Raw genomic sequence first — 18,094 nt, 5'->3', positions numbered from 1 at the left:
GATTAAAAGTCAAGGCATAGAAAAAGATATTTCATGCAAACAATAGGGAGAAAAAAGAAGGCGTTGCAATACTAGTATTAGACAAAATAATCTTCAAAACAAAGAAAGTAACAAGAGATAAAGAAGGACATTGCATAATGATAAAGGACTCAGTCCAACAAGAGGATATAACCATTATAAACATATATGCACCCAATACAGGAGCACCAACATATGTGAAACAAATACTAACAGAATTAAAGGAGGAAATGGAACGCAATGCATTCATTTTGGGAGACTTCAACACACCACTCACTCCAAAGGACAGATCCACCAGACAGAAAATAAGTAAGGACACAGAGGCACTGAACAACACACTAGAACAGATGGACCTAATAGACATCTATTGAACTCTACATCCAAAAGCAACAGGATACATATTCTTCTCAAGTGCACATGGAACATTCTCCAGAATACACCACTTATCAGGCCACAAAAAGAGCCTCAGTAAATTCCAAAAGATTGAAATCCTACCAACCAACTTTTCAGACCACAAAGGCATAAAACTAGAAATAAATTGTACAAAGAAAGCAAAAAGGCTCACAAACACATGGAGGCTTAACAACACGATCCTAAGTAATCAATGGAGCAACGACCAAATTAAAATGGAGATCCAGCAATATATGGAAACAAATGACAACAACAACACAAAGCCCCAACTTCTGTGGGATGCAGTGAAAGCAGTCTTAAGATGAAACTATACAGCAATCCAGGCATATTTAAAGAAGGAAGAACAATCCCAAATGAATAGTCTAACATCAAAATTATCGAAATTGGAAAAAGAAGAACAAATGAGGCCTAAGGTCAGCAGAAGGAGGGACATAATAAAGATCAGAGAAGAAATAAATAAAATTGAGAAGAATAAAACAATAAAAAAAATCAATGAAACCAAGAGCTGGTTCTTTGAGAAAATAAACAAAATAGATAAGCCTCTAGCCAGACTTATAAAGAGAAAAAGAGAATCAAAACACATCAACAGAATCAGAAACGAGAAAGGAAAAATCATGACGGACTCCACAGAAATACAAAGAATTATTGGAGAATACTATGAAAACCTATATGCTAACAAGATGGAAAACCTAGGAGAAATGGACAACTTACTAGAAAAATACAACCTTTCAAGACTGACCCAGAAAGAAACAGAAAATATACACAGACCAATAACCAGCAAAGAAATTGAAGCAGTAATCTAAAAAGTACCCAAGAACAAAACCTCCAGGCCAGATGGATTTAACTCGGAATTTTATCAGACATACAGGGAAGACATAATACCCATTTTCCTTAAAGTTTTCCAAAAAAGAGAAGAGGAGGGAATACTCCCAAACTCATTCTATGAAGCCAGCATCACCCTAATTCCAAAACCAGACAAAGAACCCACCAAAAAAGAAAATTACAGACCAATATCCCTGATGAATGTAGATGTGAACATACTCAACAAAATATTAGCAAATCGAATTCAAAAATACATCAAAAGGATCATACACCATGACCAAGTGGGATTCATCCCAGGGATGCAAGGATGATACAACACTCGAAAGTCCATGAACAACATCCACCACATAAATAAAAAGGACAGAAACCACATGATCATCTCCATAGGTGCTGAAAAAGCATTCAACAAAATTCAACATCCATTCATGATAAAATCTCTCAACAAAATAGGCATAGAGGGCAAGTACCTCAACATAATAAAGACCATATATGATAAACCCACAGCCAACATCATACTGAACAGCAAGATGCTGAAAGCTTTTCTCTGAGATCGGGAACAAGACAGGGATGCCCACTCTCCCCACTGTTATTCAACATAGTACTGGAGGTCCTAGCCATGGCAATTAGACAAGACAAAGAAATACAAGGAATCCACATTGGTAAAGAAGAAGTCAAACTGTCGCTATTTGCAGATGACATGATATTGTACATAAAAAACCCTAAAGACTCCACTCCAAAACTACTAGAACTAATATCAGAATTCAGCAAAGTTGCAAGATAAAAAATTAACACACAGAAATCTGTGGCTTTCCTATACACTAACAATGAACCAATACAAAGAGCAATCAGGAAAACTATTCCTTTCACAATAACATCAAAAAGAATAAAATACCTAGGAATAAACCTAACTAAGGAAGTGAAAGACCTATACCCTGAAAACCATAAGACACTCTTAAGAGAAATTAAAGAGGACACTAACAAATTGAAACTCATCCCATGCTCCTGGCTAGGAAGAATTAATATTGTCAAAATGGCCATTCTGCCCAAAGCAATATACAGATTTGATGCAATCCCTATCAAATTACCAACAGCATTCTTCAATGAACTGGAACAAATAGTTTAAAAATTCATATGGAACCACCAAAGACCCTGAATAGCCAAAGCAATCCTGAGAAGGAAGAATAAAGTGGGGGGGATCTCACTCCCCAACTTCAAGCTCTACTACAAAGCCACAGTAATCAAGACAATTTGGTACTGGCACAAGAACAGAGCCACAGACCAGTGGAACAGAATAGAGACTCCAGACAGTAACCCAAACATATATGGTCAATTAATATACGATAAGGGAGCCATGGACATACAATGGGGAAATGACAGTCTCTTCAATAGATGGTGCTGGCAAAACTGGACAGCTATATGTAACAAAATGAAACTGGATCACTGTCTTACCCCATACACGGAAGTAAATTCGAAATTGATCAAAGACCTGAATGTAAGTCATGAAACCATGAAACTCTTAGAAAAAAACATAGGCAACAATCTCTTGGACATAAACATGAGTGACTTCTTCATGAACATATCTCCCCAGGGAAGGGAAACAAAACCAAAAATGAACAGGTGGAACTATATCAAGCTGAAAGCTTCTGTAAAGCAAAGGACACCATCAATAGAACAGAAAGGCATCCTACAGTATGGGAGAATATATTCATAAATGACAGATCCGATAAAGGGTTGACATCCAAAATATATAAAGAGCTCACACACCTCAACAAACAAAAAACAAATAATCCAATTAAAAAATAGCCAGAGGAGCTGAACAGACAGTTCTCTAAAGAAGAAATTCCGATGGCCGACAGACACATGAAAAGATGCTCCACATTGCTAGTTATCAGAGAAATGCAAATTAAAACCATAATGAGATATCACCTCACACCAGTAAGGATTGCCACCATCCAAAAGACAAACAACAACAAATGTTGGTGAGGTTGTGGAGAAAGGGGAACCCTCCTTCACTGCTGGTGGGAATGTAAATTAGTTCAACCATTGTGGAAAGCAGTATGGAGGTTCCTCAGAATGCTCAAAATAGAAATACCATTTGACCCAGGGATTCCACTTCTAGGAATTTACCCTAAGAATGCAGCAGCCCAGTTTGAAAAAGATGCACCCCTATGTTTATTGCAGCACTATTTACAATAGCCAAGAAATGGAAGCAACCTAAATGTCCATCACTAGATGAATGGATAAAGAAGATGTAGTATATATACACAATGGAATATTATTCAGCCATAAGAAGAAAACAAATCCTACCATTTGCAAGAACATGGATGGAGCTAGAGGGTATTATCCTCAGTGAAATAAGCCAGGCAGAGAAAGACAAGTACCAAATGATTTCACTCATATGTGGTATAATAACAAAGAAAAACTGAAGGAACTAAACAGCAGCAGAATCACAGAACCCAAGAATGGACTAACAGTTACCAAAGGGAAAGGGACTGGGGAGGATGGGTGGGAAGGGAGGGATAAGGGTGGGGAAAAAGAAAGGGGGCATTACAATTTGCATGTATAATGTAGGGGGGTGGTATGGGGCGGGCTCTACAACACAGAGAAGAGAAGTAGTGATTTTACAGCGTCTTACTACGCTGATGGAGAGTCACTGTGAAGGGGTATGTGGGGGGACTTGGTGAAGGGGGGAGCCTAGTAAACATAATGTGCTTCATGTAACTGTAGATTAATGGTACCAAAAACAAAATACACAGATCATTAAGGAACAAATAGAAAATCTAAAGAGATGAATTTTCAAAGAAGAATTGGGAAAAAGGAATTGTAACAGAGATACCTTCTACCAAAAAATAAAAGTATCAGGTCCAGATAATTGCAGAAGGGAAATTCTACCAAGTCTTTGAAAAACAAATAAGTCCAATGCAACTCAAATTGTTCCAGAGAATAACTGAAGAAAAAAAACCCTCAAATTAATTTTATGAAACATAACATTGGCTCCAAAATCTAAGAGTATACAGTAAAAATTATATATGAACATCAATTCAAAACTCCTACGTGAAGTACTAGCAGACTAAATCCAGATCACATTAAAAAATATGCCATGACCAAATGGTGTTTGGTCTAAGAATGCAAGGCTGGTTCAACATTAGACAAACCATTAATATAATTCAGCATATTACATATAAGGAGAAATATCATAAAATTATTTCCACAGATATTAAAGGCAGGTGACAAAATTCAATGATCTTTCATAAAAAGTACTACAGCTTTATAATTAATATGGAAATATAAAAGGAAATAGTTACAAACACAAATCCACTAACATCATTGCTATTTTAACCTTGTACCTGAGCTATTAACCAGTGTTAAGATGGAAGAAATAAATTGAAAGATAAAAATTGGAAATAATAGGCAAAACACCAAAAAAGTAAACAGAAAGAAAATTTAATAAAATGTCAGCATATAAAATTAATAACCAAAAATCAATAGTTTCAAAATGTGAAAAAAACAGGCAGTTAGAGGATAACATGGAAGACAAAATTCCATTTACAATTGATATAAGATGAACAAATATACTTTGGAATAAATTTACTGTGACTGTGTAAATTAGACATGTGAAAATATTTTAAATATAAATGAAAATTTAATAACATGTTCTTGTAAGGAGTACTTGACTAACAAGATGTTCTCTTAAAGTTATTTCAAGATTTATGATAATCCTAATTAAAATAATAATTGCTTTTTTAATTAAAGAAGCTGATTCTATAATTCATGTGAAAAAATAAACAAGAAAAACAATGCAAAGGAAAAGTAAGAAAGTGTACTTGCCCCACCACATGGTAAAACAATCTATGAGCAATGTAAACATTGTGGTGTTGGCACACTGACCCCATAAAACACAACCAAATGTCTCCAACATGGCCAAAGCCCCCGCGGAGTTTTTCTTAATTTTCATCATAAAGGTGGAATATGAAATCAGTGAGGTGAAGATAAACATTTTAATTAAAAAGTTTTGGGAGAACTGGGTACCCAGCTTGTAAAAGATGAATTGGGTCCATTTCTCACACCATAGACAAGAACACATCCCAAGCAGATTAAGAATTTAAATGTATAAAATGAAATCACAAATGTCTTAGAGGAAAACAAGGGCAAATTACTTTATAACACTGGGGTTGACAGGCTTTCTTAACTATGACAAAACAGAAAAGGTTGATGAATTTAACAGCATGAAGAAATATAAATAACTTCTGGGTGACAAATTTAAAAAAGAGGAGGAGGAGGTGGTGGCAGGCAAAAGACAAGAGGAAAACTGGAAAAACATTTGTAACTCAACTCACAGGCAAACGATTCATCTGCTAATTTATAAAGAGCCTCTAAAAATCAATTTTAAAATGTCCAACACTTCCACAGAAAATAAAGAGAAACATGAACAGTTCAAAGGAAAAGAAATAAAACTGTACCATAAATGGTAAAAAGATAGTCAATTTAACTAATTTTAATAGAAAAGCACTCTTGTTTATCACTAGGTACAAAACAGAATGAAAAAATAAAAATTGCCATGCAGAACAACTTAACAATATTTATGAAATTATAAATGTATTTGGCCCTTTGATCCTGAAATTCCATGTCTGGGAATTGACATATGTGCAGAGTTATTCCTTATTATGCTTTCTCCTTTTCCCCTTCTAAATAGCAAATGTTTGGAAATAACTTAAACATCCATCAACATAAAATTATTTAAATTAATAATGTTCTATCCACATAATGTATTACCATATAGCTCTTGAAGATAAACAACAAAAAGAATGAGGAAGTTCCCTGTGAAGGAGTCTTAGGACAAAACAGAGAAAACAGCCAGTCGCAGCGCAGCGCATGTACTCCACTGACTTACACAGAAGAGAGGGGAAAAATCAGTTTATTTAGTCAGGTTTCTTGCATCTGCAGAAAGCTTAACTAGAAAGGTACATAACAAAATGGGCATGTAAGGGGTGGGGAGGGAAATAAAGTAAATGGTAAGGGGCTGAGAACATGACTTCTCAAAGTACTACTTTTTCTAATTTGTTTAACCATCTGAATGTATTACTTATTCAACATAAAAAAGGAACATAACAATAAAATAACTTAAAGAAAATTAAGAAAAATTCCCCTAAATAGCCCCTATATCAAAAAACAAATCAAAATGAAATGACAAATCACATAGAAAGTGATACAATGAAAAACATGTAATGTACTCCATGGGCCACAGAAAAGGTGTATGGAGGGAAACATACAAATATTATCATTACTTTTTATCTTTAAAGGGCTGAAAATAAAATACTTAACATAAGATAACAAAAGTGCACAATAAATATAGTTTAAAGGGGAGAGGGGTGAATCAGGATTAAAAAAACTGAACCTGATATACGGCAAAACAAATTATATAAAGAGTAAAAGGCCAAACATCTATTTTCTGAAACCTCAAATACAAACTTCCATGACGTTTTACTAAGGAAAAAATATAAGAACAAAAGATACCCATATGGGGTGCAATGCATGCACCTGTGTATGTGTGTGTCTGTGTGTTGCAACAGAGAAGGGAAGTATGACCATGGATATGACAATTAAAGAATTTCAGGTTATTTTCTAGCAAAATATAAGACATCAGATCCAAATTTACAATACCACTGTTCAAAGTAAAATATGGAAAACTCCCTAATTCATTTCATGAAGTTAAGAACCATTAAAGCTATATAGAACAAAAAGAAGGGCTGTGACCATATTTGTGAATACAGATACAAATTCTCATAAAACAGGCCCCAAAATATCAAAGCAAAGAGAATATGCCAATAGAATTTATTCTAGAAATACAAGTATCTGATATTAGAAAATCTAAAATATGATTCATTACATCAATGAGGAGGAAAAAAAACAAAGAAAAAAAATCACAAAATTATATCAACAGGTTCCCAAATGACATGTAAGAAAGCACAGTGATAACTGGCAATAAAAGTGTAAGAAAACTAAACAGCCATTGAAATATGGCAAAACAGCAAATAAAGCAGTAAAATGCTGAGTCCATTTCTATTAAAAAGAAGAAAGTAAGGATGTTTAAATCACTGTTTTGGCACACTATTTTGGAGATTCTCGTCAATAAAAGGAAAAAATTATTTTTAAGAAAGTATAAACCTGAAGAAGAAAGGAAAAATCCTATATAGAGATGATATGATTATGTTCCTAAGAAAATACCAGAAAATTAATTTTTGAAAAAGGTCAGAGACTCAAAATATCAGCCAAATTCAAGACAAACATAAAAGCAATACATCAGCTTTTCCAAGGCTGTGAACAAAGGACATAAAATAAAATGATTTAATTTACAATGGTCAAACCGAATGATAAAATATCTCCAGGAAAAAGTAATATAGGACCAAAACCTGTATGAAGCGTAACTGTACACGTAGCCCTCTTTTGATGAAACCCCTCAGACTTCTCATGAGCAAAGAGAAGCCCGAGTCCCTCACTTATGACCCAGAGTGTGGGGGTTAGACTGGGTAGTCAGAGGTTAAGGAAAATGGAAGTTTGCAACCCAAGGTAAAGCAAACAGACACAGGACTCTTAGTTCCCCCTCAAGCACACAGATGAGCTCTTGACTCATGTATTCTTGAGCTGTTTTCCGGAACCTCACACCCTCCCCACTAGGAGGGACACCTCCTACCAACAAGCGTGCAGACCCCAGACTTGGCGGAGCCAGGAGACTGGTGACTAAGGCTCCTGAGACAACGCCCTGTCCCTCACCACTGACCGGTCAGAAGAAAGGACACGAGCTGATCACACACCCTGCAGCCCTTTCCCATAATTTTGCTTTTAAAACCCCTTACTTGTGAGCCAGCGGAGAGTCCAGGGCCTCCAGCATTAGGCCCCTGTTCCCCGCCTGGCACCCTGCATTAAACGCCCGCTTTCTTTCACTACATCCTGACGTCAGTGTTTGGCTTTGCTGCACGTCAGGCCAGCAGACCTAGGTTTGTTTGGTTCAGTAACAGAACAGCAAAATCTTATTAAAGCAAAATAAAATATCAGTAAAACAAGAGCTGAGTAAATGGAGAACACATCAAGTTTCTCAAAGGGAAAATGTTCTATCAGGATGATGTTATTTTCAGTCAGAATCTCATTTTTATAACAAACAATTTAAAAGTGTATTTGAAAAGTGAATGATTTAGAATGAACAATTAATAAAAAATAACAAGATGACTTACCATAGTTTTAAATTATTATAACACTACCATTGAAAAATACACATGGTGCCGACAGATCAACAAAATGGCCCCGGATCTGAAAGATTTTCCCGAGTTTTGAGAGTTAGGCCATCAGCAGCATGCGGGCCCGGGGCCTGGTGCTGAGGAGCAGACAGGGCGTCCCCAGTGCCCGCCTCACAGGGCGGGTGCCTGGCACTCTGACTCCCCACGGGGCCCCCAGCTCCTCTTTCTGGAGGCCCCTGTGATGAATGTGTCACAGCCTCAGTGGCCTAGGTGACCGATACACGCGGAGTCAGTCAGGCCTGGGCGCCACCCCTTTGTCCCAGAGTGGGCGGAGCCCTCCGCGGCGGCTCAGGGCCCGGAGGCTGCAGGGCCCGTCCCCCAGCGCGTGAAGGCAGCCCCAGAGTGAGGGGGGGTGGGCAGGGCAAGGCCGCCTCCCGTGGCCTCTGAGGCCCCAGGAGCAGGTGGGTCGCGGCCCCACCGCCTTGCGCCCGGGCTCAGCCGGGGAGGGTTGCTGCCCCCGCAGCCAGGGTCCCCACTTGCAGCCCGGCCTGCACTTCTTCTCCCTCCCCCAGAGCCCCAAGGCTAATGACGTCACATGCCCACATCGGGGGTCAGCTTGGCCCTGTGGTCACGTGCCTTCTCTCTTCAGCCTACTTCCGGTTTCTGTACCCATCCGAGTCCTCAGAGCTCCACGTCGGCATGCCGACCAGTCTCCAGCCTGAGACCTTCAACTCGGTCTCACCGACACTCACATTTAACACACCCAAAGTCAAACCCTTTATTCTCCTCTTCTAAACCTGCCCTGCACAGGGCCTCCAGTTATGAGTGATTGAAAACATCATCTACCCAGGTGGGCCTCTGAGCTCCTTGATCCCCTCCCTCCTCACAGCCCTGCTGATTCCCCTCCAAACTGAGCCCTTAAAACTGTGGGTCTGTGCGAACCCCAGGCCGCTAGTGTCAGAACCGACTGAGTGATACGATGCCCAGCTGGATGGCCGGTTGGCGTGCGGGGAAGGAACATCCACCCGTGGTGGCAGCAGCATGTTGCTGAAGCAGCTTCTCTACCTGTCTCCCGTGGGGACGGGCAGCTCCTGGCAAGGGCCGGGAGCGCAGCCATAAAACAAAGTCCTGAGCAAGTATATGTACACTATTCTGACAAGCACCATCTCCTATGTGATGGGCCATCAGCCCCAGACAGTGGATGACACAATAAACCAAAGTGGACAAGTCATGACCCAAATCACAGATCTAGGAGATTCAAAGGCATAAGAACTTAGGCCTTCTGACAGAACACAGAAAGCAAGGGCAAATCTGTGATCAGATCCATCCCCTGATTGAGACAGCCACTTCAGTATGAGTCCCTGAAAAAGCTCATAAATGGTGACTTTTCTTTGGGCTTCTGTACCATTAGTACTCTTGAGTTACCAGTGCCAGAAAATCCAACCCCAGAATGGCCAAAGCAAGTGGTGAGTTATGAGATGATACCAATTACAATCTGGGGTAGATAAAATGACATGGCAGGCCATATTTTCCAAATTGACTGCACTGGTATACTCTCTCCTACATGTTCCCCTCACCATGTGCCGTGAACCCCCTCTATCCTGCCCTGGAATTTGGGAGAGCCTGTGACATAGTCACACACTAATGTCTAGGATGCCTTGGCCATTTCAGTCCCCAGATCTCTGGGTCTCCAAGTGCAGCCATCACAGATGTGAGTCAGCCTCACTTTTTTCTAGTGTCCAGCCACTAAGCAGCCCCTAATTATTCTGCGTGAAGCAGAAACAAGCTGGTCTCTTTCAAGTGCTGCAAAAATGGTAGAATTAAAGGACAAAATGATTGTTATCGCTTGAGGCCAACACACTTCCAGGGCCATCAGCCCCAGACAGTGAAGAAATCATGCTCCAAATCACAAATCTGTGAAGTTCAAAGGCAGATATGCCTGGCTCTTAATAACCCTTTAATAAGATCTCAAGGGATACTATACTCAGGAGCAGTTCTTGAGCTCTTCCAAAAGATTAGCTTCATCCATCAAGAAATGACATGGGGCACTTCAGCAAAGGGCTGAGAGTGAGCACTTCACATATTTAATTGCAGATCTAAGACAAGCATGGGGAAGATGGTGGAAGGACAGTATGTACGTGTTACATGTTTTGAAAATAGAAATAATTCAATGAGTAGGTCAAGAAATAAGAAGGATGGAGGAAAGTAGAATAAATGGTTCAATTATTACACAGGCAATTGGTGGAAGTCAAATGGTTCCCTTAAGGATAGACAAACCAGATATTCAAGATTAAATAATAAAACAGGACTAAACACATTTGACATGGTATAAGAATAAAAGGTAGTTACTCGGACAAAAATATAACCTTTCTACTTTCAAATTACAAAGATGAGTTTTAAGGGAAAAAACACAAAAAATATATAACATAGAGAAGCATAACAATTGAAACATAATATATACAGCAATATAATAAATCTTAGGGGGAAATGTGTGTCATGTCAATAAATGTGGATGAGCTAAACTCACCTAATAAAAGAAAATATTTTTATTTTGATTCACACAGCAATGCCCAATAATATACTATATATAAGAGACACACCTAAAAGACATGACAAGTACCTCACTGAAAAGGACACATAACTGATGAATAAGAATTTATAAGAATTTGAAAAGATGTTCAACATCATTAGCAATGGGCATCAAATTAAAACCACATGATATATCACTACACACTATGAAAATGGCTAAAATTAAAAACCTTGACAACCCCAAATGCTGTCAAGGATGCAAAGACACTGCATCTCCCATACACTTTTGATGGGAATGGAAATGGTGCAGCCACACTGAACAATAATTTGATTTGACAACTCTTTAAATGTTAACCGTACACATATACACAATGGAGTATTATGCAGCCATAAGAAGAAAACAAATCCTACCATTTGCAACAACATGGATGGAGCTAGAGGGTATTATGCTCAGTGAAATAAGCCAGGTGGAGAAAGACAAGTACCAAATGATTTCACTCATCTGTGGAGTATAATAACAAAGCAAAAACTGGAGGAGCAAAAAAGCAGCAGACTCACAGAACTTAAGTATGGACTAACAGTTGCCAAAGGGAAGGGGACTTGGGGAGGGGGGTGGTTGGGAAGGGAGGGATAAGGGAAATAAGGGGCATTATGATTAACACACATAATCTAGCAGGGGGGCACAGGGAAGGCTGTATAGCACCAAGAACCCAAGTAGTGATTCTATAGCATCTTACTACACTGATGGACAGTGATTGTAATGGGGTATGTGGTGGGGACTTGATGATGGGGGAAGTCTAGTAATCACAATGTTGCTCATGTAATTGTATATTAACAATACCAAAAAGAAAAGACACATTTGCTAGCATGCAGAAAAAAATATATATATTAACCATACATTTATAATATGACTCAGTAATCTCAATCCTGGGCACTTATCCAGAGAAATGGAAACCTATGTTCACGATGTATACATGAACATCACAGTAGCATTATTCATAATAGCCTCAAAGATGTTCTTCAACATGTGAATCATTAAACAACTTGTGGCACATACATGTAGTACAGGGTACAAACTGTTCTACATACATGGAATGCAATTTAAAGGAACAAAATATTGGTATATGAAACAACTTGGATGAATCACGAAGCAATTATGATGAATGAAAAAAGCTAGTCTAGAAAGGCGACATATTGTCTGAGTCCATTTACATGGCATTTTTGTAAGGATAAAATTTTAGATGTGGAGTAAAGGTTGAAGGCTACAAGGGTTCAGCGGGGGTGGAGGTGGGAGGGACATGGTGTGTAGCCATAAAAAGACTACAGGAGGGAGGCCAGTGGCAATGGGTCTTCTGGGTCTTGTCTGTATCAGTGTCAACATCGTGGTGGTGATTTTGTACTATAGTTTTTTTAGGAATCTTCTACTGGGGTCATCTGAGCAAAAGGTACATGAGATTTTCCTGTGCTATTTCTTACAGATGCATGTGAATCTACAATTATCTTGAAAGAAAAAAATCAATTAAAAAATATTTGAATGGAACCAAAAGAAGTCTAGACAAAAATGGAGGTTAAGGGTCAAGTTTATCTCTTTTTGGGGATGGAGAAGACATTCCTGAAATGAAAACAAAGGTAAGATGGCATCCAGTAAATTCATAGTTTTGACTCCAGAAAATCGAAGAGCCCCTTATAGAATTTAAGATACATAAAATAAACTTAAAAAAATAGTTCCAACTACATATCAGAATTCATTCCTTTAAATGCAAAGAGAGCTTCCAGAAATTGGGGAAAATTTAAATTTCTCAATAGAAAGACAAACACAAAGGATATGAGTAGAAAGTTTACAAAATAGGAAATGCAAATCTCTGCTTATAAAAAAGTTTAATCTCAGTGGAATTAATTAAAGCAAAACATGAATCTATTGTTAGCCAGCCAGATGAACCATGAGTATTTAAAATGCCCGTAATAAATGTTGGTGAGGTTCAATGAAGCAAGTGGTAGAGTGGCATTTCTGGTTGCCAATTTGTCTACATGTATCTGAATTCTTAAAACACTGTTCACTTAGCTAGCAATTGCATGTCAGGAAATTTATTTGGAATTACCAAGAATGAAGCCAGGTTTTATGTGTAGATACTCAACACAGCACCAACTAGGATAACAAAGAACAGGAAGTGACCTAAAGATAAAACAGTAATATACCCGCATGTCAGGTATAAAAATATTTGATTTTGGAAAAATAATTAATGGTCCAGTAAAATGCTAAAAATAAATTACAAAAACTATAAGGTAAGAAACAATGTGATCATATATTTTTGTTAACAAATATGTATGGATCATGAGAGGGAGGGAAAAATGTAAGAAAACACACCAAATTTTTATCAGTGGCTATTTCTAAGTAGCAAAATCATGAGTTATTTATATATTATGCTTTTTCATATTTCCCTTTGAATACATACTTATGTAGCCAGAAACATAGTAATTTTTAAAAATAAAGTAAGAAATTAACATTTTGCACTATGTAACACAGAAAGCTATTTTTTATGGAAAGAAATTTTTAAATGAGGCAGATAAGAGTCAATTTAGTATATTTGCAATTACAAACTAAGAATTTTATGCAAGTAAGAGCCTTATCGCAATTAGATGACTAGTTAATGTGAAACCTGTTTCCATTTCTGAGCAGGGAGAATCCGACCAGCAGAGCTAGAACCAGACAGAAATAAGACAGGGATCTTGGCCGCTGACTGCAGAGATGTTTTTTCTCCATCCAAGAAGCTGGACACACTTCATAATGAACTTTGAAAGCCCACTGGTAGCCTTGCCCCAAGCCTTCTGAGGCTGCCAAGTTACCGAGTAAGATCCTAGCTTTTACTGCTGTGACTCTGACACAAGGTGCACATATGACATGGAAATACAAAGCCTACTTGAAAAGCTCAGTGTATACATGCATAACCCACCGGAGCTGAACCCCGGCTCTGTGCATGTCCCAAGTAGCATGCACACCTACCCTTTCAAACAGGCCCATGCCCTGGTTATTATTCCAAATTTACACTGGACAAAATATCAGACCAAGGAGTACTGCTGTCCCCAAAGTCCTCTCATCTTTTGTGATATTCATACCAGCCTCCCATGCCTACTTGCAAGACCAGCCAGTGTTGGTAAATGTGCATGAGAGTCCTTGCCTGGGGCCCAGCAGTGGGCCTAGTATAGCCCATGCCTGGTGGGCCAGCAAAGCAGAGACCAGGGCATTTGAATGACAGCCTGCCAGCTCTGCAGAAATTGGGAATCTAGTCCAAATGAGGGAGTCCTAGAACTGTTGGGCCCAAATAGATATCTCCTATTGCTGCCCCACTCAGAGCACTTATCTTTGAACCCCCTTTCTTAGCTGTGCTCCAGGGCTGAACCTCCCTGACTACTGAGCCCTGCTGAGAAATGCATGTTCAGTGTCCTGAAGGCTCACTCTCCAGCCTACTGCCTCCTTTCCATGCTCACATCTCCCAAGCCTGTCATTCAAATTAATGTCTCAGCAAAGTTGTGGAGAAGTGTGAATAGCTCATGAGCAATGGCCAGTATGGTAAGCCTGCCAAAAGTCAGTGATGTATGAGAAACAGATGTTTGTCCTCACCCAGATGTGATGGCCAGGGTCTGCCCCCAAGCCCAGCCAAACAATGCCCTGTGAGGGGGTTCTGCCTCTCAGCCATGCTGCTGTTAAAAATCTTCAGTGGGGCTGGCTCCGAGGACCATTGCTGTGCATACACAAGCTGTGAGTTTACAGTGCAAGAACTTAACAGGACTCTTGTTCAACACCAAATGAATGTCAGTTCATTTGGGCAGCACCATTTTATGGCCTCTAACTTCCATTCCACCTACCCTCCTTCTTCCAAAATACAGTGGTGCCATATAAAAGCAGGCACACAGGGAGTCAGGATGCCAGGGTGGGCCAGCTCCCTTGGAGTAAGTCCTTCTTTGCAGGAGCAGCCACCTGGGCCTCAGCTCTGTTCTGTCGCCCTGAGAGGCACCCACACACACATGAATGCTGGCTCCCAGGCTACCCTCCATCTGCAATATTCCCGGGTCCTTTCAGGGGCAGGCCTTTTCACCGCATCACATAGGGGAACATCAGGCACAAGTCCCTATTGGAATTTTCAGGAGAACAATAACAAAATACCAGCAAGCCCATAATCATTTCCTGACCCCTATATTCAATCTGAATTATTTAGAATGTTTGAATCATCCTCTGTGTGGGGAAGCTAATCCCAGCAATACTAAACAATACATCAATAGTTTTTTTCTGAGCTAACCTCACCTACATCAAAGTCTCTTTAATTGCTAAAAAAAAAATGCTTGTCCTAATGCTCAGCAATATGCAGTGTTGTTTTTTTTTAATTAAGCAAGCTTAGAGAGTATATAAAGAAAAATTAAAAGCGAGTTTTTAAAGTACCTGAAAAAATCCATGAAAGAGAATCCATAGCCGTGCTGCTCTGCAATTCCTGCGCAAACAACATTTGCGGATGCGCCAATCAGGGTTCCATTACCTGGAATCAAAATTTTACAAGTGAAATAAAATCTCAGTTTACCTTGGTGATAGACTTCTATTCTCTTTTATACTGTAGTATTTGGATCATGTCACAGGCTTTTGATTTGATGATTACAGGTACTATCAAAGTGATTGCTTTGCAAATATTTGCAAAAGCAAAAAACTGGCAACCAGAAGATTAATTCACTGCTTGCAAACACCGTAAGTCATTTACAGAAAGGATAACAGCTTTTCTTTGTGATAGAAAAAAGGAAATGATAAGGAAAGTCAGCAAATCTCTGTGGGACACGGTGACATATATGTTTCAGAGGAAACATAAGCCAGGCAACAACCACAAGAGGGAATGGGTGTCTCAGAACAGTGGAATGAAATCTCAGACGAGACCTTCTTCCTCAGGACTGCAGGCCTGCACATCTCCCAGGACATCCTTTCTGTGTATGGAAGGATGCATGTAAGCAATGGGAATGCGTGAGCCTGTCTGACGACACACGTGACCTTCAGGAGACACGCGTACAAGTGAGGCGTCGTGGTGAGGGGTGAGGCCGAGGCCAGCCTGCACACACTGACTGGCTCAAGGAAGATGAATTGCTTGGCAGAGCCGATCAGCATCTTCTCCCCCAGCCAGAGAGGTCAGTGTTCTGTTCAGGGATGCACACACAGCTCAGTTTCAGCCAACTGACATGTGTGCATAAATGGCTGAGGAAGAGGCTCTCTCTGCCTCCTGAGGACTGGTGAACTGGGACACAAATCTGGAGCTGCCATGGCTTGTCAGCATGACAGAGTGGCCTTTAGAGATGGTACAATGTTAGTAGCAGCAGGGTAGGAGGAGGAGGATCGAGGACCAGCCTGACAGCATCAGCATCCCTGTGTCTTCGGCAATGTGCAGCACAGAGAGGAGGATGGAGTAAATAACCTCAGAGCCACACAGTCTGCAGGCCTCTCACTGGAGGAGACACACGGCCTGGGACCTGGGCCCCAGGAAATGCAAACAGCACTCAGTTGAAAACACATTCCCTTCCCTCCACTCGGCCCTCACCCTCTCCCCAAAATATGCAGGCAGCCCACACAGCTGCCAGGCCCACAGCCCAGGCTGCCCATGCAAAGGTCCACGAAGACCAGCCAGCCCGAGCCTCACCTCACTTTCCCTACCTTTCCCCTATACAGACTTAGGCTGGGGTTTCTTCCGTGAAGGACACTGAAACAGCATGCCGCGTCCACTTACATGCTTGTTCTAAGGATGAAGCATACTTGGGGCATCAACAGTATAGGACTTCGGATCTTAAGAGCTCAGTAAAATCCTCCAGGGTCTCCCACCAGCGCTGCCGCCCACCAGCACAAGCCCTATGCAGGCCCCATGGCCCCGAGGCCAGCCCTGCTCTGCATGTGGTCACTGTGCTGCTCTGTGCCCTTTTGATGACAGTCGCACTGCTTCTCAGGGAACTTCAGAGCATCTGGCCCTACCCAGAGAGCATTAGGAAAGGCTGGGGGACAGTCGGGGGGAGACCATAGCTAAAGGAAGAGAAGGGTGTGACAGGCCGACCCACACTGCTGTGTACAGGACAGATTTTAGGGTGGCTGCCAAGAAAGCAGGGAGCCTGACTGGGGGACAGTCCAGCCTACAGGTGACACTGGCTTGCTCTAGGTGGTGTGGGAGGCAGCATGCTGTCCCCCCACACTCACTGCAAAGAAGTCCGCACCTTAATCCTCAGAACCTATGGCTATGTCATTCAATTGCCCTATATAGCAAAGGGGAGTTTGCAGAAGTAATTCAAATCATGGACCCTGGGGTAAAGGGATTACTCTAGATTATCTGGGTAGGTCCACTGAGTCCAGTGAACCCCTAAAAGCAGAGAACTTTCTCCAGCTAGAAGTAGAAGAGAAGCCTCAGAGGGAGAATCCGAGAGATCCCGTGTTGGAGGTTCCCAGGGTGGAATCATGGAGATCTCATAGGGATCCCAGGAGGGCGAAGAGAGTCCTACCTACAGCGGATTCCTGCCTCTATGCACTGGTGCTGACTCAGATTCAGGCCCAAGTGCTGGGACCAGCAAGGCCTCTAGGAGCTAAGGGCAGCCGCAGCCAGGGGCCAGCAAGGAACAGGATCCGGGCAACAGCCTAAGCGAGTTCAGAAGCAGACCCGTCCCCGGAGCTTCCAGAAGGACACCCGACCTGAGGACACCCTGCTCTTGGCGTCCTGAGGCTCTAAGCAGAATCCCAGCTGGGCGATCCTTACCTGGAAGGCCAGGACTGTAAGACAGCAAATCTCCTATGTTTATCTGTTATGATAATGATAGAAAACTTCTGTGGGTAATTCCAGGATTCTAGGCACATTCTGAAACCTCTTGTGTCTCAGACATGGTCAGAACGGAGTCTGGATTTCCAGCAACGGTTCTGAAATATGCCTGTGCCTGAACCACCCCCGACTTGGCCCAGATTTCCACTAGCATCTTGTTAGCTTCTGACCCAAGACAGCTCCCCCTTCTTCCCCAGCCAGCCACTCTCCACAGACAGATCAGGCCATATCCTCTGGGAGTTCGCAGGGAAACTGCTCTCA

General features: G+C 40.9%; 1 protein-coding gene across 3 annotated transcripts in view; it reads right to left on the bottom strand.

Moving 5' to 3' along the window:
* The window catches only part of OCA2 (OCA2 melanosomal transmembrane protein), a 423,655-nt gene that overhangs the window by 97,485 nt on the left and 308,076 nt on the right, over positions 1 to 18,094 (bottom strand). For all 3 annotated transcript variants that reach the window (XM_057494743.1, XM_057494742.1, XM_057494744.1), the window contains one exon: positions 15,448 to 15,541. In XM_057494743.1, the coding sequence (XP_057350726.1) occupies positions 15,448 to 15,541 (94 nt within the window). The remainder of the gene's footprint in view (positions 1 to 15,447; positions 15,542 to 18,094) is intronic.

Source organism: Manis pentadactyla, chromosome 18 (assembly GCF_030020395.1).
Source record: "Manis pentadactyla isolate mManPen7 chromosome 18, mManPen7.hap1, whole genome shotgun sequence".
Taxonomy (NCBI): Eukaryota; Metazoa; Chordata; class Mammalia; order Pholidota; family Manidae; genus Manis; species Manis pentadactyla.
Note: the sequence above shows the minus strand (reverse complement) of the source record. Positions and strands in the feature narration are given on the sequence as shown.